At 43.1% G+C, this 25,254-nt stretch overlaps 1 protein-coding gene across 1 annotated transcript in view; it reads left to right on the top strand.

The window, feature by feature from the left end:
- Positions 1 to 25,254, top strand: part of LOC135219408 (jouberin-like) — a gene marked incomplete in the record, with an annotated part of 390,670 nt that overhangs the window by 158,369 nt on the left and 207,047 nt on the right. The window contains 1 exon segment of the mRNA XM_064256160.1: positions 2,605 to 2,690. Coding sequence (XP_064112230.1) covers positions 2,605 to 2,690 — 86 coding nt within the window.

The raw sequence follows: 25,254 nt of genomic DNA, 5'->3' as shown, positions 1-25,254 counted from the left end.
TGCAGTCCGTGGTGCTCCGTTAAGAATCCCTCCAGACCGATCTCTAAGATGCCCTAGCATTCTTCGTTGGGGACATAATTTGGGAACTCATTCCTCAATTCAAGGAGACATGTTCCCTTTATGCAAGGTAAAAGCTCATGAAATTAGAGCAGTACATAGCCACTTTGTTGGCTTTCAAAAGGAATATATCTCTGACGGTAGTACTATTACAGCCTACATTCTGGAAATGTAAGTGTGTTTTTGCCTCCCATTATTTACGTGACATTGAAACTATATGATAAATACAGTACCTTGGGTCTGTTTTTATCGGCTGTTGTGGTGCTGGGAAAGGAAGTGTAAGAAGCAACTCTTCCTAAATTTAGTCTTCTCCTTGACATAAGGTGTTGAAGTTGTTAGGAAGCCTGGAGGTACAAAGTACCGGGATTATCCTCCAGTCCTTTGGTAGAGTGGTGGTTATTTTATGGATAAATTTTTTGGTATAGGTAACAGTTTTTTATTTCTGGTTATTTGTTGATACTGAGCCCTGTGTAGGGGCAATCTGCTTATCTTTGTTAGTCATTGGAATTGTCCTTCACTACAAAGTTTCTCACTAAAGTAGTAGGCACTCCACGGCTATAATGCCACACCACCTTACATGATAAGATAAGTGACAACTAGAGACAGTATCTTCTTGCAGTAACTCTCTTATTAGGTAAGGAAACAACAAACGTTATTAATGTTGGCAAAGCTTATTCTCAACTTCATTACATTACTGATGTTTTGGGCTAGAAATATCCATATATCCCATCTCCCTCCATGTGGGAATCAGCTATGTAATTAGGCATTTTGTAATAAAAAAGTCTTAATTATAATTACTCAGTAATTACATGATTGGAGACCACCCTCCATCCCCTAGCATGGATTTTAAGGGGGATAAAACAAACTGATCTCTTTGCCAAGTTGTTCCTCTCTTTCCCCAAAAGTGGGCAGGGCATTGTTACCTATCCAAAACAAAACAGAAAAATTGGCGCAGCCCACAAATTTTAGAATTTTAACACAGCTTTGTAATTGCTGAGTAAGCATAATTGAAACTTTGTTTTATTATAAAAATGTCATTTCTCCTGCTGTGTTGTCAACGCAAGTTTTGTTATTCATGATGAACCCTTACTTTTGTGCAGCAGCTCTCCTTTTGTACCAAGATGTTTTTTTCAGAAAGACAGACTCAACTGTGCATGAGCAGATCACCTGCAAGACGCCTCCATTGGTCATAATTCTTTCGTTATATTCAGCTGTGTTTACAGTACTGTATAGCAGTCTATAGTTTCTTTGTTGGTCTCCCAAGATTCAGCCTTTTTCTGTATTTTGTGTGTTGTGCCCCAGTTTGTAGTCTGTATTTTTTCTGATAATGGTACATACGGTACTAGTTTGGTTTATGAGGGTCTTTTGATGAGGAAAAGGCTAATTGGAGGGGTTGCTGTGGTAGTGTTTAACACTCGCCCCAGTTTTATACCGACACCTTTTATATAGGTGAGCGAGTCAGAGGCTTCTGACATGTCCAAATTTAGCAGTTCTCTGGTATTATAGCAATATTTTACTAGAAATAGTGCTAAAGCAGACACATTTCACTGGGCGACACGGCTTCCTCGCCCAGAAATAGATTTTTCCTACGTCAAAATCCCTTTATAGGGTTAATTATGTAGTGTGTACCAGTCAGTCCAGTGGCACCCCTAGCCACTGGGAGTTACTGTAAATGCATATTTTTAATATTTTTATATAAGATTAAAAAATATACATATATTTTTCATTTGTGAATTGCTTGTTTGAATTTTATTCTATAACTTAATTTTTATAACTACATATCAGTTTGGTATATATTTGCTTCTAGTGTAAGTAATATCTTGTTATTTTGTTGGTGTTTTCTAGCCAGATTCAGAGTAATGAATTACCTTCAGTTCTTTATTTTCTGTTGTTATTGTCATTGTCTTCAGTAATTTTTAGATTTTATATTAGCATTTTTTATTAATTTTGTTTTTGTGAGTTCTTGTTTCTCCCATATTGTATTATGCACTTTATAAGTATGTTAATACTAGATTTTTGCCAGTTTGAATATTTATGCTTTATATAATTGCTCAGCCTCACAGTCAGGGGCCCATGATATAGGATTTAAAGGATGAGACTGTGGATCATTTATATGTATGTACTGAACAATAGTTGGCAACTATCTGCATCTACAATTATTTGATCCAGGAAATTCCTGTCTTGTCTTAAAAGACTATTTTGCCACTTCCTTGGATAAGAGCCTTTTTTTGTGTGAAAAAGATCTCACTTTTAGAGATCTTTTCATGGCATGGTAGAATGGACAGATGTGCTAGCAAACACTCATGTTTGAGTGCTCGATGTCCATTTTTCTTTTTTTTCTGAGTTCCTAGATGGTTAAAACTGAATGGTTTATTTAGTTACTATCCATAAGTTGTGTCAAGGCTTGCGCCTTTCTCATCCTTATTTATAAAAGTATAACACTTTCAGTGTTCAAAATACAGAAATATTACATACATCTATGTATTTGCAATAAATCATAAGCTAATCATTTCATATAACTACTATTTGGATTCTGTTTTCATTCAGAAACAGATGCAGCTTTAGGAATTACATTGCATGGTTGTGATCGTCTTGGAGCTTCTCCGGTAATTTTTCCTCACCCTGTAGTCCAGGTATGTTCATGAATTTTACCTCTGAAAAGGTGTAAGATTTGACTTGGTTAGTTTGTTTGTTTTTCTATGTCTGTATGTCAGCAGATTTTTCTTGAAAAATTGTTTGGAATTTTGCAAAAACTGAATGTAAGGTGTCAACTAAAAATTTGAGTTTTGGGGAAATATGAATGTAAATTTTGGGGAAATGGGACCTTTAGGGCATTGTATTGCTCACCCCAGATAGAGATTTACACTGTAAACACTCATTTTGGTTAGGTATTGTATTGTGCTTTTTGATTACCAAGTATAACATGGTAACATAATTTACTAGCTGTTTTAGAGTTTCTTTTTTCCTATCTTTCTCCACCTAGTATGTTTATTTCTGTTATGTTAATTTTTCTGTAGTTGAAAATTTAAGACTGCCTTCATTGAAGGTGGCCTAAATTGCTGATTATGTATCTCTAAAGATGCTTTTTTGAAGTAGTACATTTATGGATTTATTTTATTTTATTATGAAGTTTATGCTTGAGGCCAATTGCTGTAATCTATCTTGTGTATTCAGTGCATAAATTTAGGGTAAGGATGTTAGTCAGGGGGATAAAATGCTATGAACAGTGTACAGCCTCATGTGGTGAATATTTAAAAAATTCATAGCATTATTAGTATTATCCTTTACATTCATTGCAAAGTTGTCAGGTCTTCACTCTGTACTCGATCTTGATTCATTTTCATGTTTCACAATTTTATCCATATTTTTGCAGTTTTGCATGGTTAAATGCTTGTAAATAAATCACAGTGAGAAAAAATGGTTTTTGAAGGTGAGTGCAACTAAGGTGAAAGCAGAAAAGGCGGACTTTAGTGTTAATGAATAAGATTGATTAAATTCATGTAAACCTAACTGGCAAGGACTGTAGAAATGTTTATATTAGTAAGAAAAGTTACAAAACTACTGACAAGAATAGCAGTTGGGAGTAAATATTGTAAACATAAAGGAGGATGAAACATTTACTGACTTGAACTTAATCAGTAGAATTACATAGTACACTGCTAAACCTTGCAGTTCTGAGAAGTGACATAGGAAAATGACCTAACAGTAGAGCTTCAACCTTAGACAACAAATTAAGATTGTCAATTAAGCTCAAGAAATAAAGAGGGATATTTTTTATTTTGATTAGTTGGTGACGGGAATGACATCCCTTATTTTAAGCTATTGATAAGTTTTCTTAAGGGAACAAGATTTGATTCCTTCACATCTCAAAATAAAACTGATGGAAACTGCATCTTGACACTTGCAGACAAACATGATGTAATTAGAAAAAATTCAATAGTACATTGCTTATTCCAACTCCCAGACACCTAGACACTCCACACAAAAGTCATGAAATTATAAGGACATTGATTTATTATTTGATATGTAAGTATAAATATTGCAGTTATTATGACTGAATGAAATGTCATGCTTAGTAATTTGTAATGTCAGGTAACTACTTATCACTTGATAAATCATTGTACATTATGTCCTTGCCTCATTTGCAGAATGTGGTTATTAAGGGATTTTGACAAAGGAAAAATCTATTTCTGGGCAGTGACCTGTGTCGCCCAGTGAAATGTTCCTATAGCACTCATTTCTAAGGTATAAATATTGCTAAATATACAAGAGAAAAAGCTATATGGATTATGCCAGGATATTCCTGGCTCGCTTACCCCTATATTGGGTGTCGGTATAAAACTGGGGCGAGTGAAACCACTACCAGAGGTCCCCTGCCATTTAGTCTCTTCCTCTCAATTTCTCCCGTTCCAAGGAGGAGCCGTACCAAAGCCCCCTACCACCCGCTACTGCTACAACTAGCGCCCCGTCCGCCATTCCTGAAAATAGCACCCAAGCTTGGGCCAGTTAGGGTGAGGAAACCAGGGGTGGGTTCACTGGGCGACACAGGTCACTGTCCAGAAAAGGGATTTTGACGTAGGAAAAATCTATTTCTGGGCAAAGGACCTGTGTCGCCCAGTGAAATAGGTTCCTTTAGCACTATTTCTAAGGTAAAATATTGCTATAATACCAGAGAACAGCTAAATTGGAAATGCCAGATTATTCTGGCTCGCTCACCTTTATTATAAGGTGTCGATATGGTTTCTGGGGTGAGTGAAACCACTACCACAGGTCCTTTTCCATTTAGCCTCTCCCTTCATCAAAAAACCTCAAATAGAGAGGAGCCGACCTAAGGCTCAGCCTGTGTCGCTCCGTGAAATAGTACCAGAGAAAATGCCAAGCCTGGGAAGAGGAAGTACACAAAATTTTTCAAAAGGGCAAATGAAAAACAATTAAGGTTAGTTGGTTATAATCTAGATTAAGTTACAAACAGGTAACATAATGACCATACAACCTTAAAACTAGATAAAACTTAAGTCATCATAGTAATTATACATTTAGATGAAAGGTACTTATGGACTAATTAATATGTACAATATGTTACATCCAAGGACCAGTATGGCTGTGACGTAACTGGGCTCAGGCAAGAATGCTAATGAGGCCGAGGAAAGAGAAGGCAAAGGAGAGACATAAGCTGGACTACTTACTACTATCTCCAGCAGTATAGGGGGAAACTGTGTTTCCCGCCGCTACTGCTGGATACTTAAGGGGTTCTAAGGACATAAGGTAATGGCGTTTGAATACTGGCGGAGATTTCCAGCCAGTGTACTTCTTCAGATCTTCAAATTTCATATGTTGGAAAAAGTTTATTGAGGTAGCTATAGCCCTAATATCATGTACCTGTGGGAAGGACTGTGGGTTGGCTTGTTTGATAAAATATAAAATTTGTTGCCCAATGCCTTTTAGGGAAATAGTGCTACCTTTTTCTCTAATAAACAGAGGCCCAAAAGATTTCAAGGTTGTCCTGTCTAAGTAAGTTTTCAATGAAGTGACTGGACATCAGGATGGGTCCTGTGGAAGCGGAACAAGCTTCCAGGGGGCTCACCTATCTAATGGATCCTCATTTTTGGCAAGAAATTGGTGATCTGGAGAAAGTAACACTTCTCCTGAAGGGAGAAACTCTATATGACCTGGGTCTCTAGATAAGGCCAACTTTGTAAATATCCTGGGGCTATGTTGAGCCAGAATGGCATTACCTAGAAGGAGTAGGCTTGGTTTCCTAACTTGAAGCCTAGGAACGGGTGGAAGTATCTTGCTATCGGGACATGATAGTAGGCGTCTGTAAAATCTATAGAGGTGGTGACGGCCCCACGGGGAAGTAAGGTCCGCACCTGTGAAATGGTCAGCATCTTGAACTTGTTGCAATGAATGAATAAATTTAGACGGGACAAGTCTAAGATTATTCTTCGTTTGCCTGAGTCTTTCTTTGGCACGCTGAACAAGCGACCTTGAAATTTTAAATGTTTGACTCTTGACACTACTCCTTTTTGAAGGAGATCGCGGGAATACTCTATCAATTCCGCTGTTGGTTCTTGATAAAAGGTGTTGGGTGGGGGTGGACCTTGGATCCAACTCCAACCCAGACCTTTGGACACAATACTTTGCGCCCCATTGCTGAACCTCCAACGTTGACGAAAGAGGTACAGCCTCCCTCCTACCTGGAGGTTCTCATTGGGTTGCTGATGGGCGACCTCCACGCCCTCCACGTGAACCTCTGCCTCTGCTGGTAGCCCTTCCACCGCCTCGCTGACGAAAGGCGCCCCTAGCTCTGCTGCCCCTGCCGAAGCTCTTGAAGGCCTGAAATGCTTGGCTTTCAAACGTGGGGTTGAAGGCCGGGGAGACAGCAAAGGAGGTTGACGCCTGCAGCTGTTGGGGCTGTGTCAACAGCACGAACTGCTGTTGCGGTTGACTTTTAGAGGTTGAAGGTTGGGGAACCAGTACTGCCTGAACCAAAGTCTGTTGCTGCGGTGCCTGGAAGGGCTGGTTCTTGGCTTTGGGATTCGATGTGGAAGACTCCGATTTCCTTTTGGAGACTAATCCCCACCGAACCCTTAGACTTTGGTTAAACCTAGCAGCCTCATGTTGTACCTCGTTCACCACTGAGGCTGGAAAAAGGTCCGCTCCCCATATCGAAGAGGCCAGGAGTTTGTTGGGCTCATGCCTGATTGTGGATTATGCTAGGACATGCTTCCTGCAGTTCCTCCTAGCCACAACAAAATCATATAAGTCACATTGCATACTTAACAATTGTGCCTTAGCAATGATCTTGAACAACGGCTCTTGTGCATAGATAAGAGCAGCTGCTTCTGTCATGACTAGTACTTTGAGGGACTTTGCAAGCCGTGTTCTAGCATTGAATTCTGTCTGGATGAGCCCATCAGACAGCCTGGGTAGTCTCTCACTAAATAGAGAGATGGCACAGTCGGGTTTGAGTTTGCCAACCGAGAAGGTGGCTGGGAGGTCTACCCAGAGGTCATCTGTTCCCACATTGAAAATTGTGAAGGGACTCCTGAAGGCCGTAACCTTAGTGTTTACACACTGCCATTCATCCAGGTTACGGATCCAAGCCTGTTGTGCCTGGTCCCGAGACAGGATAACCGTCTCTTTCGGGACCTCATCCTCCCTGATCAAGGCAGATTCCGTGAGACGGACATAGCCTATGAAAGGGGCTTGCAACCCTGGTGGGTAGAACTCGAAGTCCTCAATCCTTCGAGTCCCGCAGCCCTCAATCGTAAGCATGCCGTTTACGAAAGGTGCGTAAGAAGCCACCCTCCATGGGTTACTTGGGTGGAAGGGAGGGAGAGTGGAGGAGTCCGGCATCAGCGGGCCTTGGGCTGCTTGGCCGGCTTGTTGAAGCCCGACGCTACGCCTTGCTGGAGACCTGCGACTATGGTCTCCTGTGTGACCAGCCTTTCCAGTATTTCTTGAAACTTGGTGTTGACTGAGTTTCCAACCATGTTACCCATTTGTTGCATCATGTTGGATGCGAATACTTCCTGGTCGAAGGAGGGGGGCTCTGCCCCCTCCTTGAATACCTTTGGTATCGCACCTTTGAAGGTGGATGCCACAGGGTCGACAGAGGAAGAGTGGGCTCTTTCCTTGGAAGACTTAGTCTTCGACCCTTTGGAGAGAGACCCATGTTTGGTTTTGTCCGCTCCGGGATGGTGAGCCGGAGTTTTATGGACTTGGCTGGTACTTGGCTTTCTAGTAAGGGGCTTTGGCAGCGATTTAGAGTCACGCTTGCCCTTGACTTTAGGGATCGCCGAGAGGGATTTCGATCCAGCTGATAGAAATCCCCCGGAGAATCCCTGGAAGGAAGTAGAAGAGGAAGGAGAAGAAGGTCTAGATGTGCCCAAGGGGAGGCCTTGAGCACCTACAAAGCTTGCCTCACTAGCATCCTTACCGTTGCCCATGCCGTCCACCGTTATGGGCTCAACGTCGAGATTTAGTGCTGCGACCTCTTCTGCGACCTCCTGCGCCGAAGCCTCCTCTGAGGGTTGGGAAACTGCATCTTGAATGGATGCTATTAGGGGAGCTGCTACTTCGGGGTCCACGTAGCTGGTGCTCCTCCCCCCCAGGAAGATCAAAGTAGCCATCTCTTGGGAGAGGATATAGGGTCTTGCCTTGGCTACATTTCGCCCGAAGCCGCCCACCCATACCTTGAGGGTGGAAAGAGCAGCATCCCGAACCGACTGGGCTCCCTGTAAGAGAAGGGTTAGTGTTAAACTTAAACTTAACTCTTATTATTGTAACTTAACTTAGGAGGCATATGATTGACATATATATTACATTGGTCCACCTTGTATTATTATGTACACACCGGAGAGTCACTTACATCAGAGGAGACTCGTTCCACGAGATCGTAGCAGGTGACACAGTTCTCGTGGTGCCACACTACTGAACCATCTAGGTGGACTGCGCAGGTGGCGTGGGTCCGGCAGACATCGTGCCCACAGGGATCCTGGAGGACGGCGTTGCAGCCGGTCTCCATACAATGGGTGGCCTGTAAATGGATTGATACATGGGTACCATTGTTAACCATCCGGACAATGTCCGTGATTGATATGCCATAACACCAGAGTGTTCCGGTGTCATAGAATTATCCCCGTCTCGGCTTCTCTTTGCCATGTACCATGCTGGAGAATCCGGTAGAGCTAGTAGTAAGTAGTTAACAGTGTTTCTGGTGACACTGGAGAACAGAAAACTACTGAATTCGGGGTAGCTACTATTGCCATACACCGGAGAAGGAGTAGTCCAAGCAGGTACCGGGTGTCGAGATGGGAGAGATCGGGTAAGGTGGCGGAGCTTGGTATCTCCGCCATAAAACTTAATCTAAAGGGAGGGGTAGCTCCCGGAGAAGCACGGTGGCTTCGAAAGTTTAAAATAAGACAAATATACAGGAATATACAAATGGAATACATGAAATAATGTAACCCCATCTGAGGCCGGAGCCTCCAAGTAGTCAACATCCTCAAGGAGTCCGGCTATGCCGGAATCCTGGTTCCGCTGGAGCGGTTAGGAGGAGGTGACTAAAGGCAGGGGTATGGACCCAGAGAGCCGAGGGGAGCCGAGCTCACCCGAGCCTGGTGGCCGGCCGAGGCTGGGGCGAACTGAGCTCCTCCCCTACTCTGGGGTAAGAGCGGCAGGGTAGCGCCACCCGCACACCACGGGTCCCCATGGGGACCTCCCTCCATTCCCCGAAGGGGTACTCGGATCGGCTGTCAGCGACAACGTGAGCGAGATATCACCCCACCTAGGTGGGAGACGTGGGGGGAGGGAGAGGAGAGCGGCAGCGTGGTGGCTACTACATGATCGTCTGGACTTCTCACGGTTGGGTGTGAACACACCTGTTGGAGCGGGTAGGAGGAGGTGACTAAAGGCAGGGGTATGGACCCAGAGAGCCAAGGGGAGCTGAGCTCACCCGAGCCTGGTGGCCGGCCGGGGCTGGGGCGAATTGAGCTCCTCCCCTACTCTGGGGTAAGAGCGGCAGGGTAGCGCCACCCGCACACCGCGGGTCCCCATGGGGACCTCCCTCCATCCCCCGAAGGGGTACTCGGATCGGCTGTCAGTGACAACGTGAGCGAGATATCACCCCACCTAGGTGGGAGACGTGGGGGGAGGGAGAGGTGAGCGGCAGCGTGGTGGCTACTACATGATCGTCTGAACTTCTCACGGTTGGGTGTGAACACACACGTTGTGAAGAAGGCCAGGTGAAAGGAAGGCCTATAGGCCAACCAGAGTCGACTCACAGATATGAAATAAAATAAAAGGTGCAATTTACACGGGGGGAAAAAGAAATAAAATGAGGTGAAGAGAAAGCGAGACGTCCTGGAGGGACTAGGCTGAACCAACCGGGAAGGGTGGTCAAGACCTGGTAACTCCAAGCAGCTGGCCTAGTGTTGTGACGAATAAATGCGGGACAGGCTGCCAGGGTAGGCTAGGACTAAAAGTAGGACTAGCAGAAATATAACAGAGCTTAACAAGGTAACCTAACCAACGAGGAACATGCATGCATGAAAACTGGGTCGGTAGGGCTCCGATAGGCTACGAAGCGAGAACATGTGCTCGGTAAAAACCCCCGTGTAGTAACTAAAACGTCAATAATGCATCATAGATAATAAAATAACAATACTGCCATAAATAATCGAGCTCACTCGGTATGGGAGACCACATGAAACACGAAATGAGGTGACACCAAGGAGCGCGCCGCTGTGGTGACTCGGGGCTGGTGCCGCGTGGGCCGCCGACTCATAAAAACCTAAATAATTCGGTTAAACATGCCAAGGGCAGCCCCTAAATAGTGTCAACTATAATAGCAGTACTTAACTTGGATGCAGAAGCAGCTTGATGTTCCATAGTGAAATTAAAAGGTTCCAGAGCGAAAAACACAACACAGCAAAGAAAAACGCGTGTGCAGCGTAGAAGTGCTATCAAAGGAATGTTGTCAGAGGCGCTAGCCGTAACGGTAGCGGGTAGTGAGCCTTAGGTCGGCTCCTCTCTATTTGAGGTTTTTTGATGTAGGGAGAGGCTAAATGGAAAAGGACCTGTGGTAGTGGTTTCACTCGCCCCAGAAACCATACCGACACCTTATAATAAAGGTGATTGAGCCAGAATAATCTGTCATTTCCAATTTAGCTGTTCTCTGGTATTATAGCAATATTTTACCTTAGAAATAGTGCTAAAGGAACCTATTTCACGGGGTCACACAGGCTGAGCCCAGAAATAGATTTTTCCTTTGTCAAAATCCCTTTTCTGGGCCTAACCTGTCGTCCCGTGAAATAGTAACAGAGAATAGTCCCACAAGCTTGGATATAATATCAACAAGGCTACTGGAAGGGAGAAATTAAACACTTTAATTAATTCTACCCTATTTTAATCAAGTTTCCTTAAATCTACAGTAATTTTTACAAATCTCCTTAAGTCTACGGTCCTTAATCTATGGAAATATATATAAAGGTATCATATACAGTTTTAGGTAAGGCCAGGGTGATTACTACACCAAGCAATATACGATATTTACATACAGAAGAATACTATTTCTGGGCTGAGCCCATGTCGCTACGTGAAATGTCCCTTTAGCACACATTTCTAAGGTAAATTATTGCTAACATACCAGAGAAAAAAGCTAATATGGAAATGCCAGAATAATCTGGCTCGCTCACCTTATATAAAGGTGTTGGTATGGTTTCTGGGGCGAGTGAAACCACTACCAGAGGTCCTTTGCCATTTAGATTCATCCATCTTCAAAATCCCTCTACTAAAGAGGAGCCGACCTAAGGCCCACTCCTCGCTACTGTTACAGCACAGAAGCAGCGATGAGGAGGGAAGACAAGGTCCCGAAGGAGACTGTAATCCTTTCTCGGGATCAAGCACAGCGTGAATGGCTACGAAACCTGGAGGAGTGGCAATGTGTCAACACCAGGGTTCAAACTTTTAAGAGTGCCTTCACGATCTTTACTGTGGACGCGGAGACCCCCATCCCGTTCACATCGAAGGTAGCGGAGCTCACCTTACAAGCCGCGATGAAGGATGAGCCAATGCCTCAGCTCCGGGAGACGGAACCAACATCTCTCCTGCTCCCCGGAACAGACGATCTCTGGTTAGATCTTCCGGCCACCTTCTCGGTGGGAAAGCTGAAACCAGACTGCACTATCTCTCAATTCAGCAAGAGATTACCAAGACTTTCAGACAACCTCATCCAGGCTGAATTCAACGCCAGGATGAGACTGTGCAGATCCCTCAATACACTAGTTATGACGGAGGTATCGGCTCTGATCTATGAAGAAGAGCCGCTATTCAAAATCATTGCGAAGTCACAGTTGTACTCGATGCAATGTGACTTGTATGATTTAGTCATAGCTAGGCGGAATTGCAGGAAACATGTCCTGGCAGAGGCCACTATCCAACACGAGCCTAACAAGCTCTTAGCCTCATCCATTTGGAGCGCTGATCTCTTCCCAGCCTCAGTAGTGAACGAAGTTCACTGCGAGGCAACTAGGTTTAACCAGAGCCTAAGGGTTCGCTGGGGTTTGATCAACAAACGGAAGTCGGAATCATCAAATCAGAAATCCAAGAAGAAGCCTAGGAAATTCCAGCCTTTCCAGGCTTGCCAGCAGCAAACAGTAGTACAGGCGGTTCCGGTATCACAAGTACCGCAACCATCCACTTTCAAGGCGCAGCCACAACAACAGTTTGTGTTGCTGACGCAACCTCAGCAACCACAGGCTTCGACCTCCTACGCTGTCTCCCCGGCTTTCAACCCGGTCTTTGAAGGTCAATCCTTTCAGCCCTTCAACAGGTTTGGCAGGGGTAGCAGAGCTAGAGGTGCCTTCCGCCAAAGAGGCGGCGGAAGAGCATCTAACCGAGGTAAGGGTTTACGAGGAGGATGTGGGACACGCCCTTCCCCGAACCAGTGAGAATCCTCAGGTAGGAGGGAGACTGTTCCTCTTTCGTCACCGATGGAGGTTCAGCAAATGGGCCCAAAGTATTGTGTCCAAAGGTCAAGGTTGGAGCTGGCTCAAAGGTCCTCCTCCATCCAAAACCTTCCATCAACAACCAACAGCGGAATTGATAGAGTACGCTCAAGAACTCCTTCAGAAAGGAGTAGTGTCAAGAGTCAAGCATTTAAAATTTCCAGGTCGCTTGTTCAGCATGCCAAAGAAAGGCTCAAACAAACGAAGAATAATTCTAGACTTGTCCCGTCTAAACTTATTCATTCGTTGCGACAAGTTCAGGATGCTGACCATCTCGCAGGTGCGGACCTTACTACCCCGTGGGGCCGTCACCACCTCTATAGATCTTACAGACGCATACTATCATGTTCCAGTAGCAAGACACTTCCGCCCGTTCCTAGGCTTCAGGCTAGGGAACCAGGCATTCTCCTTCAAAGTAATGCCTTTCGGGCTCAATGTAGGCCCCAGAATATTCACAAAACTGGCGGAGACAGTCGTTCAAGAAATCAGGTCTCAAGGAATAATGCTAGTAGCTTATCTGGACGATTGGCTCATTTGGGCCACAAATATCGAAGAATGCCACAAAGCAACGGTCAAAGTAATCCAATTTCTGGAACATCTGGGGTTCCAGATAAACAAGACCAAGTCCCGGCTAACACCGGAGTCTCGCTTTCAGTGGTTAGGCATTCAATGGGACTTGAAGTCTCACACTCTATCAATTCCGTCGTTGAAAAAGAGAGAAATAGCCAAGGCAACCAGACAATTTCTCAAGTGCAAACAGACGTCCCGGAGGAACCAGGAAAGAATCCTAGGCTCTCTCCAATTTGCTTCGATAACAGACGTTCTGTTAAAAGCAAAACTGAAAGACATAAACCGCGTCTGGCGCTCAAGAGCAAACAACAGATCCCGAGACAAACTAGCCACTGTCGCAGCGATCTTACGGAAGAGACTCCACCCCTGGACGGAGGTCAAGAATTTGTCAGACAATTCCCCTCCAGTTCCCTCCACCGGCACTAGTTATCCACACAGATGCATCACTAAGCGGCTGGGGAGGATACTCACAGTACAAGAAGGTACGGGGAACCTGGTCCCTTCCATTCCGCCAGCTTCATATCAATGTACTGGAAGCTATGGCAGTGTTCCTCACCCTGAAAAAGCTTCATCCAGCCAAGAAATCTCATATCAAACTAGTGCTGGACAGTGCAGTGGTGGTACGCTGCATCAACAGGGGAAGCTCCAAGTCGAGCCATGTGAACCATGTCATGATAGCCCTATTTTCACTGGCAGCCAAGAACAAATGGCACCTGTCCACCACCCATCTAGCGGGAGTAAGGAACGTAGTAGCGGATGCGTTATCTCGTTCAGTCCCACTGGAGTCAGAGTGGTCCCTGGACAAACAGTCATTCAACTGGGTCTGCCAACAAGTCCCAGAGCTTCAGGTGGATCTCTTCGCCACAGAATTGAATCACAAACTCCCTTGTTATGTGGCTCCCAACATGTACCCTCTGGCTTATGCCACGGATGCCATGGCTATAGATTGGAATCAGTGGAAGAAGATTTACATCTTTCCTCCAGTGAATCTTCTCTTGAAGGTCCTGAACAAACTCAGGACGTTCAAGGGACACATTGCTCTAATAGCCCCCAATTGGCCCAAGAGCAATTGGTTCCCACTACTACTGGAATTGGGACTCCGACCTCAACGGATTCCCAATCCCAGACTATCACAATTAGTACAAACGAGGACTGTGTGCGCTTCCTCAGGAATTCAAAAAACCCTAACTTTATGGGTTTCATGAAGTTTGCGGCAAAAAGGGATGCCAATATCGACCCTAAGAATATTCTATTCTTAGAATCAGATAAACGTGAATCGACCCTACGTCAGTATGACTCAGCAGTTAAAAAACTAGATGTATTTCTGAGGAATTTGGAAGCACAAACCATGACAACCAATCTGGCCATATCCTTTTTCAGGACATTGTTTGAAAAAGGTTTAGCAGCTAGTACTATTACTACTACTAAATCGGCACTCAAGAAAATCTTCCAGTTTGGTTTCAAAATAGACCTAAAAGACTCTTATTTCTCATCTATCCCTAAGGCCTGTGCTAGACTCAGACCATCAGAAAGACCTAAGTATGTGTCATGGTTCTTGAATGATTTCCTCAAATTAGCCTCAGACACTAATAATGACTCATGTGACTTTTGACCCCTCCTAAGGAAAACATTATTTCTTTTAAGTCTGGCCTCAGGAGCCAGAGTATCTGAACTGTCGGCTCTATCTAGAGACTCTGGTCATATAGAGTTTCTCCCTTCAGGAGAAGTGCTACTTTCTCCAGATCGTCAATTTCTAGCTAAGAATGAGGACTCTCTAGATAGATGGACCCCGTGGAAAATTCTCCCAATTCCACAGGACCCATCCTTATGTCCAGTTACTTCCCTAAGAGCATACCTAAATAGAACGGCCCTAAGATCCTCAGGACCTCTATTTATAGGGGAAAAAGGTGGTACTATTTCCCTAAAAGGAATTAGACAACCAATATTATATTTCATTAAACAAGCCATCCCAGAGTCCTTCCCTCAGGTTCATAACATTAGGGCAGGGCCGTAGTTACCTCTATTAACTACTTCCAACATATGAATTTTGATGATCTGAAGAAGTACACAGGCTGGAAATCTCCGACAGTATTTAAACGCCATTATCTTAAGTCCTTAGAAGCACTTAAATTTCCAGCAGTGGCAGCAGGAAACACAGTTTCCCCTGACACTGCTTGAATAGTAGTAAGTAGTTTAGTCTAGATCTCTCCTTTCTACCTGCCTCGCTGACATTCTTGCCGTGGTTCTGCCACCATGTAGCCTTTTTGTACCTTGTATGCCACATGTTGTATATATTGTGATATTTCCTTGTATTTTGTTCTTAGGATTAGTCACAGTTTAAGTTAACATTCTGTTTACTTTTAGTGTTAACTATTTTGAATTATGTTTACTGTTAAGGTTTCAATTGCCCTTGTTACTCTACTCGTAACCTTATCCTTAGATTGTAGCAATTAGCCTTAATTGTTTTTCATTATCCTACATATTCCTTGTGTACTTCATTATTCCAAGCTTATGTGGCCATTTCTCTGGTACTATTTCATGTAGCGACACGGGCTGAGCCCAGAAAAGGGATTTTGACGAAGGAAAAATCTATTTCTGGGAAAGGGCCCGTGTCGCCCAGTGAAATCCCACCCTTCTCTTGTAACCCCCCCTTTTGGCCCAAGCTTGGGTACTAACTACAGGTATGACGTCAGAGGCGCTAGCTGTAACGGTAGCAAGGAGTGGGCCTTAGGTCAGCTCCTCTTTAGTAGTAGAGGGATTTTGAAGAAGGATGAATCTAAATGGCAAAGGACCTCTGGTAGTGGTTTCACTCGCCCCAGAAACCATACCGGCACCTTTATACAAGGTGAGCGAGCCAGATTATTCTGGCATTTTCATATTAGCTTTTTTCTCTGGTATGTTAGCAATAATTTACCTTAGATATGTGTGCTAAAGGGACATTTCACTGGGCGACACGGGCCCTTGCCCAGAAATAGATTTTTCCTTCGTCAAAATCCCTTTTAAGTATGTACAATACAGGAGTGATTCAATTGTGCAATCCAAGTGAAAAACCAAGGTCAAGCCTAGGGACTATAAGCGAGGCAGGTAGGAGAGAAAGAACTGAAAGGGAGATAAGATCTATTAAGACTAGGTATATTAACATAACTAGGCTGTGTCAGGGGAAACAATGTTCCCTGCTGCCACCGCCGAATACTTAAGGGCCTCTAAGGATTTTAAGTAGTGGCGTTTAAATACTGTCGGAGATTTCCATCCCATGTACTTTTTAAGGTCATCAAAGTTCATGTGGTGAAAGTAATTAATTGAGGTAGCCACCGCCCGGACATCATGTACATGTGGAACTGATTCCGGGTTGGCCTGTTTAATAAAATATAGAATTTGTTGTCTGATTGATTTTAGTGAAATTGTTCCACCATTCTCTACCTGAAGACTTATTGGAAGTTCTGCCTAAATATGATCTTAATGTTTTGACTGGGCAAAGAGATAGATCCTGTGGAAGTGGAACATTCTTCCATGGGGACCACCTATTCTGTGGGTCCTCGTTCTTAGCCAAGAACTTACGATCTGGGGATAAAAGAACTTCTCCGGATGGGAGGAAATCAATATGATTTGGTTCTCTGGAAAAAGCCGACAGTTCTGATATTCTGGCTCCTGAGGCCAGGCTTACTAGGAATAAAGTTTTCCTAAGAAGGGTTATATAAGGACACGATTCATTGTCAGTGTCTGAAGCTAGCTTAAGTACATAATTTAGAAACCAGGAGACCGTATGAGGTCTGTTCGCTGGTCTTGGTCTAGCACAAGCTCTTGGGATGGACGAGAAGTACAAATCTGTTAGATCAATGTTAAAACCAAACTGAAATATTTTCTTTAAGGCAGATTTAGTTGTAGTAATAGTACTAGCTGCTAGGCCCTTCTCAAACAGGGTCCTAAAGAAAGTAACTGCCAGATTCGTAGTCATCGTCTGTACCTTTGAATCTTTTAGAAAGGAGGCTAGCTTCTTTACTGCCGAATCATAAAGTTAGGGCATTCTGAATCCTTGAGGAAGCGTACACAGTCCGCGTTTGTACTAAATGTGTTAGTCTCGGGTTGGGGATCCGGTAGGGCCAGAGTCCCAATTCCACTAGTAATGGGAACCAATTGCTCTTGGGCCAGTTGGGAGCTACCAGCGCTATTCGTCCTTTGAAGGATCTGAGTTTGTCCAGGACTTTCATTAGTAGGTTGATTGGTGGAAATAGGTAGATCCTCTGGCAAGTGTTCCAATCTATGGATATGGCGTCTGTGGCCTGAGCCAGAGGGTCCAGATTGGGGGCCACATAGCACTGTAGCTTGTGGTTGGACTCTGTGGTAAATAAGTCTACTTGGAGGCCTGGGCTCTGCTGGCAGATCCATTTGAAAGAGATGTCGTCTAAGGACCATTCCGATTCCAGTGGAGTTGTCCTTGACAGTGCGTCTACCACCACGTTCCTTACTCCTGCCAGGTGAGTAGCTGACAGATGCCACTGGTTCTTTGCTGCTAAGGAAAAGATCGCTATCATGACATGATTTATGTGGCTCGATTTGGAACCTCCTCTGTTTATGCTGTGGACTATTACCGCGCTGTCTAATACTAACCTTAGGGTTAGAAAAGGGATTTTGACAAAGGAAAAATCTATTTCTGGGCAGTGACCTGTGTCGCCCAGTGAAATGGTTCCTTTAGCACTCATTTCTAGGTATAAATATTGCTAAATATACCAGGGAAAAAAGCTATATGGTAATGCCAGAATATTCTGGCTCACTCACCTTTATTTAAGGTGTCGGTATGGTATTTGGGGCGAGTGTAACCACTACCAGAGGTCCCCTGCCATTTAGTCTCTTCCTTTCTGAATATCCCTCGTCTACAGAGGAGCCGTTCTAGGCCCCCGCTACCCACTACTGCTACGGCTAGCGGTTTGTTTACCATTCCTGTAGATAGCACCCAAGCTTGGGCCAGATTAGAGTGTGGAAATTAGAGGGTGGGTTTCACTGGGCAACACAGGTCACTGCCCAGAAATAGATTTTTCCTTTGTCAAAATCCCTTTTCTGGGCCTACCCTGTGTCGCTCCGTGAAATAGTAACAGAGAATTGGCCCCACCAGCTTGGACAGTTAGTGTAGATAAATTACTGTAAGGAAATTGAAACTTGTATAATTATTAAATATTATTTAATAATAGATATTCAATCTACAAATAATGAATAAATTTCCTTAATACTATGAAGATTTTTAATGATATCCTTAAACTACAGTTCTTATCGACTAATAGGGTTGTATAACCCAACATATAACATTAAATGAATCCTACACCACTAAACAGGAATTTATTTACAAAAATTTTGCACCAGATATCCATATGTACAAGCAATAAAGATCATAATACAATCCAGGTGAAAATCAGGTTAAAGTGTGCAACCCAGTAACAACCGAGCTAAGGTCAAGAATGCTAGCGAGGCAGGTAGGAGAGAGAGATGAGAGAGACATAGGCTGCTTAGACTAATTACTACCATGCTATGCAGTGTCAGGGAAAACTGTGTTCCCCACTGTCACTGCTGGGAATTTAAGGGCCTCTAAGGATTTTAGGTAGTGGCGTTTAAATACTGTCGGTGATTTCCAGCCTGTATACTTTTTGAGATCGTCAAAGTTCATGTGTTGAAAATAATGAACTGATGTAGCTACCGCCCTGACATTATGTGCTCGCGGAATTGATTCCGGGTTAGCTTGTTTGATAAAATATAGAATCTTTTGTCTGATTCCTTTTAGGGAGATGGTTCCACCATTTTCCCTAATAAACAAGGAGCCTGAAGTTTTCATGGCGGTTCTGTTTAAATAGGGTTTTAGTGAATTAACTGGACATAAGGACAGATCCTGAGGAAGAGGAATAATTTTCCATGGGGCCCACCTATCTTGTGGGTCTTCGTTTTTAGCCAAAAATTGACGATCTGGGAAAAGTAGTAATTCTCCTGATGGGAGTAACTCAGTAGGGTCTGGTTCCCTAGAAAGGGCCGACAGCTCAGATATTCTAGCTCCTGAGGCCAGACTTATTAGAAATAATGTTTTCCTTAGGAGCGATATATAAGTACATGACTCATTAACAGTGTCCGAAGCTAGCTTAAGGACATCATTTAAGAACCAGGAGACCGTTCGAGGTCTATCTATTGGTCTAAGTCTAGCTCAAGCCCTAGGAATAGAAGAAAAATACAAATCTGTAAGATCAATATTAGATCCAAATTGGAACATTTTCTTTAGTGCTGATTTGGTTGTAGTAATAGTATTCGCTGCTAATCCTTTCTCAAATAAGGTTCTGAAAAAGGTTATCGCCAGATTCGTAGTCATGGTTTGTGCTTTCAAAAAGGTGTCTTTCGAAAAGGTGGCTAGCTTCTCCACTGCTGAATCATATTGACGCAGTGTTGATTCTCGTTTATCTGATTCTAGGAACCGGATGTTTTGAGGATCAATGTTGGCATCTTTCTGTGCCGCAAACTTCATGAAGTCCATAAAGTTAGGGCTTTCTGGATTCCTGAGGAAGCGGACACAGTCCACGTTTGTACCAACTGCATCAGTTTGGGATTGGGAATCCGTCGGGGCCGGAGTCCCAATTCCACTAGTAGGAGGAACCAATTGCTCTTGGGCAAGTTGGGAGCTACTAGTGCAATCTGACCTTTGAAAGTCCTGAGTTTGTTCAGGACCTTCATTAGTAGGTTCACCGGAGGGAAGAGATACTTTTCTAGATATTCCAATCTATTGCCATAGCATCTGTGGCATAAGCCAGAGGGTCCAGGTTGGGGGCCACATAACATGGTAGTTTGTGGTTCGATTCCGTGGCAAAAAGGTCCACTTGAAGCCTGGGCACCTGTTGGCAGATCCATTTGAATGACCCTCCGTCCAGGGTCCACTCCGACTCTAGTGGAGTAGTCCTTGACAGAGCGTCTGCCACTACATTTCTTACTCCCGCTAGGTGAGTGGCCGATAGGTGCCATTGGTTCTTGGCCGCTAGGGCAAATATGGCTATCATTACATGGTTTACATGGCTTGACTTGGAACCTCCCCTGTTTATGCAGTGGACTACCACTGCGCTGTCCAATACCAGCTTGATATGGATTTTCTTTGAGGTAAGAGTTTCTTCAGTGTTAGAAACACTGCCATGGCTTCCAGTACATTGATATGTAGCTGGCGGAATGACACTGACCAGGTTCCCTGTACTTTTTTGTATTGCGAGTTTCCGCCCCAGCCGCTCAAGGAGGCGTCCGTATGGACTACTAGGGCTGGCGGAGGAAACTGTAGTGGTACTGATTTCGACAGACTCTTGACTTCTGTCCAGGGGTGGAGTCTCTTGCGTAAGATCTTCTGTTTGCTCTCGATCGCCAAACTCGATTTATATCATTTAGCTTGGCTTTCAGTAGTACGTCCGTAACTGATGCAAACTGGAGTGAACCTAGGATTCTTTCCTGGTTCCTCCGGGACGTCTGCTTGTCTTTGAGAAATTGTCTTGTAGCCTTGGCTATTTCTCTCCGTTTTACCGGCGGAATTGATAGAGTGTGCGAGTTTAGGTCCCACTGGATTCCCAGCCACTGAAAACGTGGTGCTGGAGTGAGACGGGACTTGTTCCAGTTTATCTGGAAACCTAGGAGTTCCAGGAACTTTATCACTTTGACCGTCGCCTTGCGGCATTCTTCGACGTCTGTGGCCCATATGAGCCAATCGTCCATATAGGCTACTAACATTACCCCCTGAGTCCTTAACTCCTGGACTACTGTTTCCGCTATTTTCGTAAATATTCTGGACGCTATGTTGAGCCCGAATGGCATTACTTTGAAGGAATAAGCCTTCTTTCCTAGTCTGAAGCCTAGGAAGGGGCGGAAGTGTCTTGCTATCGGGATATGATAGTAGGCATCTGTAAGATCTACAGAGGTGGTGACGGCCTCACGGGGAAGTAAGGTCCGCACCTGCGAGACGGTCAGCATTCGGAACTTGTCGCAATGAATGAATGAGTTTAGATGGGACAAATCTAGGATTATTGTTAGTTTGTTCGAGTCTTTCTTTGGAACGCTGAACAAGCGCCCTTGAAACTTTCAAGTTTTTGACTTGTGACACTACCCTTTTTTGAAGTAATTCTCGGGTATACTCTATCAGTTCCGTTGTTGGTTTTTGGTAAAAGGTGTTTGATGGAGGAGGATCTTGTATCCAACTCCATCCCAGACCTTTGGTCACAATACTTTGGGCCCAGGTGCTGAACCCCCACCAATGTCAGAAGAGGTACAGCCTCCCTCCTACCTGAGGAGTCTCACTGGTTGGCGGATGGACGACCACCATGGGCTCCCCGGAAGCCTTTGCCTCGGTTGGAGGCTCTTCCGCCACTTCTGTGTCGGAAGGCTCCTCTGGCACGGCTGCCTCTGGCAAACCTGTTATACCCTTGAAACGTTTGAGTTTCAAAGGTAGTATTGTAACCTGGAGAGACGGAGAAGGAGGTCGAAGCCTGGGGTTGTTGCGACGGTTGAGTCAGAAGCACAAACTTCTGTTGCGGTTGTGCTTTTGATGTTGACGGTTGACTCACTTGAGCCACCGGAACCGCCTGGACCATTGTCTGTGGTTGAGAGGATTGGAAGGGCTGAAACTTCCTCAACTTCTTCTGACCTTTGGGATTCGTTCCGGCGGACTCGGATTTCCTTTTAGGAATGAGTCCCCAGCGAATCTTCAGACTCTGGCTCACCCTCACTGCCTCCGCCAAGACTTCGTTAACGGCGGAGTCAGGGAAGAGGTTTGCTCCCCAGATGGAGGATCCAATTACAGGCAGTCCCCGGGTTACGACGGGGGTTCCATTCTTAAGATGCGTCGTAACCCGAAAATCGTTGTAAGCCGGAATGATGTTGGAAAAATGTCTTAAACTAATAAAAAGTTATAAAAACCTTACTTGTAATCCTTTGGTTACATTACATGTTGTTTCCTGTAGTTTTATGTACAACCTAGAGTTATTTTAATAAAAAAATGCTGGTTCTTGAAGGTGAAAACTATTGTAATCCTCTGGTGACACTACATTCTTGAAGTTTTATGTACAACCTGGAGTGATTTTGCCAAATCTTGAGGGCTACAAGAACAGTTGATTACTATTTACATATCATATAGACTAATTAAAGTAAACGTATCTTTAAATAGGCTTATATATTAGTATCAACAAAACATTTACTGGCATGAGTCAGAGGCCGTTTAATGAAACTAACAATTCTCTGTCCTATCTGTTCAGAAAATAAACGTTACGTCAATCCCCAAGACCATTGTTGCCAAGACGCCTCTCTCTCTCTCTCTCTCTCTCTCTCTCTCTCTCTCTCTCTCTCTCTCTCTCTCTCTCTCTCTCTCTCTCTGATCAATTTACTGGATAATGTCTCTTTTTAGATACTTCGATTTTGCCAAATCTTGAGGGCTACAAGAACAGTTGATTACTATTTACGTATCATATAGACTAATTAAAGTAAATGTATCTTTAAATAGGCTAATATTATTAGTATCAACAAAACATTTACCGGTATGAGTCAGAGGCCGTTTAATGAAACGAACACTTCTCTGTCCTATCTGTTCAGAAAATAAACGTTACGTCAATCCCAAGACAATTGGCAAATGATCTCATTTGCCAAGATGCCTCTCTCTCTCTTCTCTCTCTCTCTCTTCTCTCTCTCGTCTCTCTATCCCCATTTTCTTTCTCTGATCAAATTACTGGATAATATCTCTCTTGGATACTTGGAATTTGCATTGTAATCTAACCAGAAACTTAATTTTGTTATTATTACTGGAAACAAGCAATGATTTTTTTCATATTTGCGCTTTTGGACTGTTATAAACTTTGCGCATTGCAAGCTAGTATTCATTCGCATATGAGGCGTCACTAAAAAAATTTGAAAAATACGACATAAAAAGGTTCGAAAATCATCATAACCTCAAAATTTTTGTTGTAATCTAACCAGAAACTTATTTTTTATTAATATACTGTGCTAAACTGTAAAGGATTTTTATCATAGTATGCGTTTTTTAAAAGCGTCGTTAACTCGGAGCGTCGGAAGGCGCCTCTCTCTCTCTCTCTCTCTCTCTCTCTCTCTCTCTCTCTCTCTCTCTCTCTCTCTCTCTCTCTCTCTCTCTGATCAAATTACTGGATAATGTCTCTCTTTGGATGTTTGGAATTTGCGTTGTAATCTAACCAGAAACTTAGTTTTGTTATTATTACTGGAAACAAGCAATGATTTTTTCATTATTTGCGCTTTTGGACTGTTATAAACTTTGCGCATCCAAGCTACTATGAGATTCAGAGCCTCTGTAACACGGTTTTTTGGACTTTGCTCCTTATCAAAGCATCGGATGTAGCTGAAAGTTGACATATGGAATTTTTATTCTAAAATTAATATTAATAATACTTACCTGTATAATTTATCTAGCCCTAAATCCCCAAAAACCGCACCAAAATTTACCACATTGGCAACCCTGTTACCTCCTATTCTGTCCGCCAGTTGGCAACACTGTCGTTGACAGATACAAAACCTTCCCTCAAATCAGTTGTGATAGGCAGATCGTGGGGTAGGATGGGTGGGACTAGATAAATTATACAGTTAAGTATTATTAACCCTCTTACGCCGACTGGACGTATTTTACGTTGACATTTTTTGTCTCCCGTGTGCTGACTGGACGTATTTTACGTCGACTTACAAAAGTTTTTTTTAAAATCCGCGGAAAAATACTTATAGGCCTACCAGCCTAAAACTTTTCAATCACGCGCCTTGGGGGATGCTGGGAGTTCACGGATCAAGGTGTTGTTTTGTTTACAATCGTTACACAGGCGCGCAAGCGCGAATTTCTTTCTTGCCGCACTAAAAAGTATCTGTGACACATCTCGGAAATTATTTTGTCACTTTGACATAATTTTTGTACCATTGTAAATTAGCCGTTACATGAAGTATTATATATGAAAATGTGCGCATTTTTATGTAGAATACAACAATAAAATACTCATGATTGTAGCTTTTATCAGTTTTGAGATATTTTCATATAAATAACGATAATTGCCAAAATTTCAACCTTCGGTCAACTTTGACTCTACCGAAATGGTCGAAAAACGCAATTGTAAGCTAAAACGCTTATATTCTAGTAATATTCAATCATTTACCTTAATTTTGCAACTAATTGGAAGTCTCTAGCACAATATTTCGATTTATGGTGAATTTATGAAAAAACATTTCCTTACGTCCGCGCGGTAACTCTTCCGAAAAAAAATCATACATGCGATTGTGGTAATGTTTGCACCATTTTAAAATTATCCTTTACATGAAGTATTATATATGAAAATGTGCGCAATTTTATGTAAAATACAACAAAAAATACTCATGATTGTAGCTTTTTTATCAGTTTTGAAATATTTTCATATAAATAACGATAAGTGCAAAAATTTCAACCTTCGGTCACTTTGACTCTACAGAAATGGTCGAGAAACGCAATTGTAAGTTAAAATTCTTATATTATAGTAATATTCAATCATTTGCCTTCATTTTGCAACAAATTGGACGTCTCTAGCACAATATTTCGATTTATGGTGAATTTATGAAAAAACTTTTTCCTTACGTTCGTGCTGATAACTCTTCGATAAATTTTTTCGTGCTGGATTGTGGTAATGTTTTGCACCCTTTTAATTTTGCCGTTACATAAAGTTTTATATATGGAAATGGTGCGCAAATTTCATGCCAAATAATAACGAAAAAATCAACCCCTGGTTGTATCTTTTTATTCAGTTTTGAAATATTTTCATATAAATAACGTTAAGTGCAAAAATTTCAACTTTCGGTCAACTTGACTCTACCGAAATGGTAGAAAAAACGCAATTGTAAGCTAAAACTCTTATATTCTAGTAATATTCAATCATTTAACTTCATTTTGCAACGACTTGGAAGTCTCTAGCACAATATTTCGATTTATAGTGAATTTATGAAAAAAAAACATTACGTTCGCGCGGTAACTCTTCCGAAAAAATCAGAATTTTTTTGTGCGATTGTCGAAATGTTTGCACCATTTAAAATTAGCTGTTACATAAAGTTTTATATATGAAAATGTGCGCAATTTCATGTAGAATACAAC

This window comes from Macrobrachium nipponense, chromosome 1 (genome assembly GCF_015104395.2).
Source record: "Macrobrachium nipponense isolate FS-2020 chromosome 1, ASM1510439v2, whole genome shotgun sequence".
NCBI lineage: Eukaryota > Metazoa > Arthropoda > Malacostraca > Decapoda > Palaemonidae > Macrobrachium > Macrobrachium nipponense.
The sequence above is the reverse complement of the archived record's forward strand: the minus strand, read 5'-3'. Positions and strand labels throughout refer to the sequence as shown.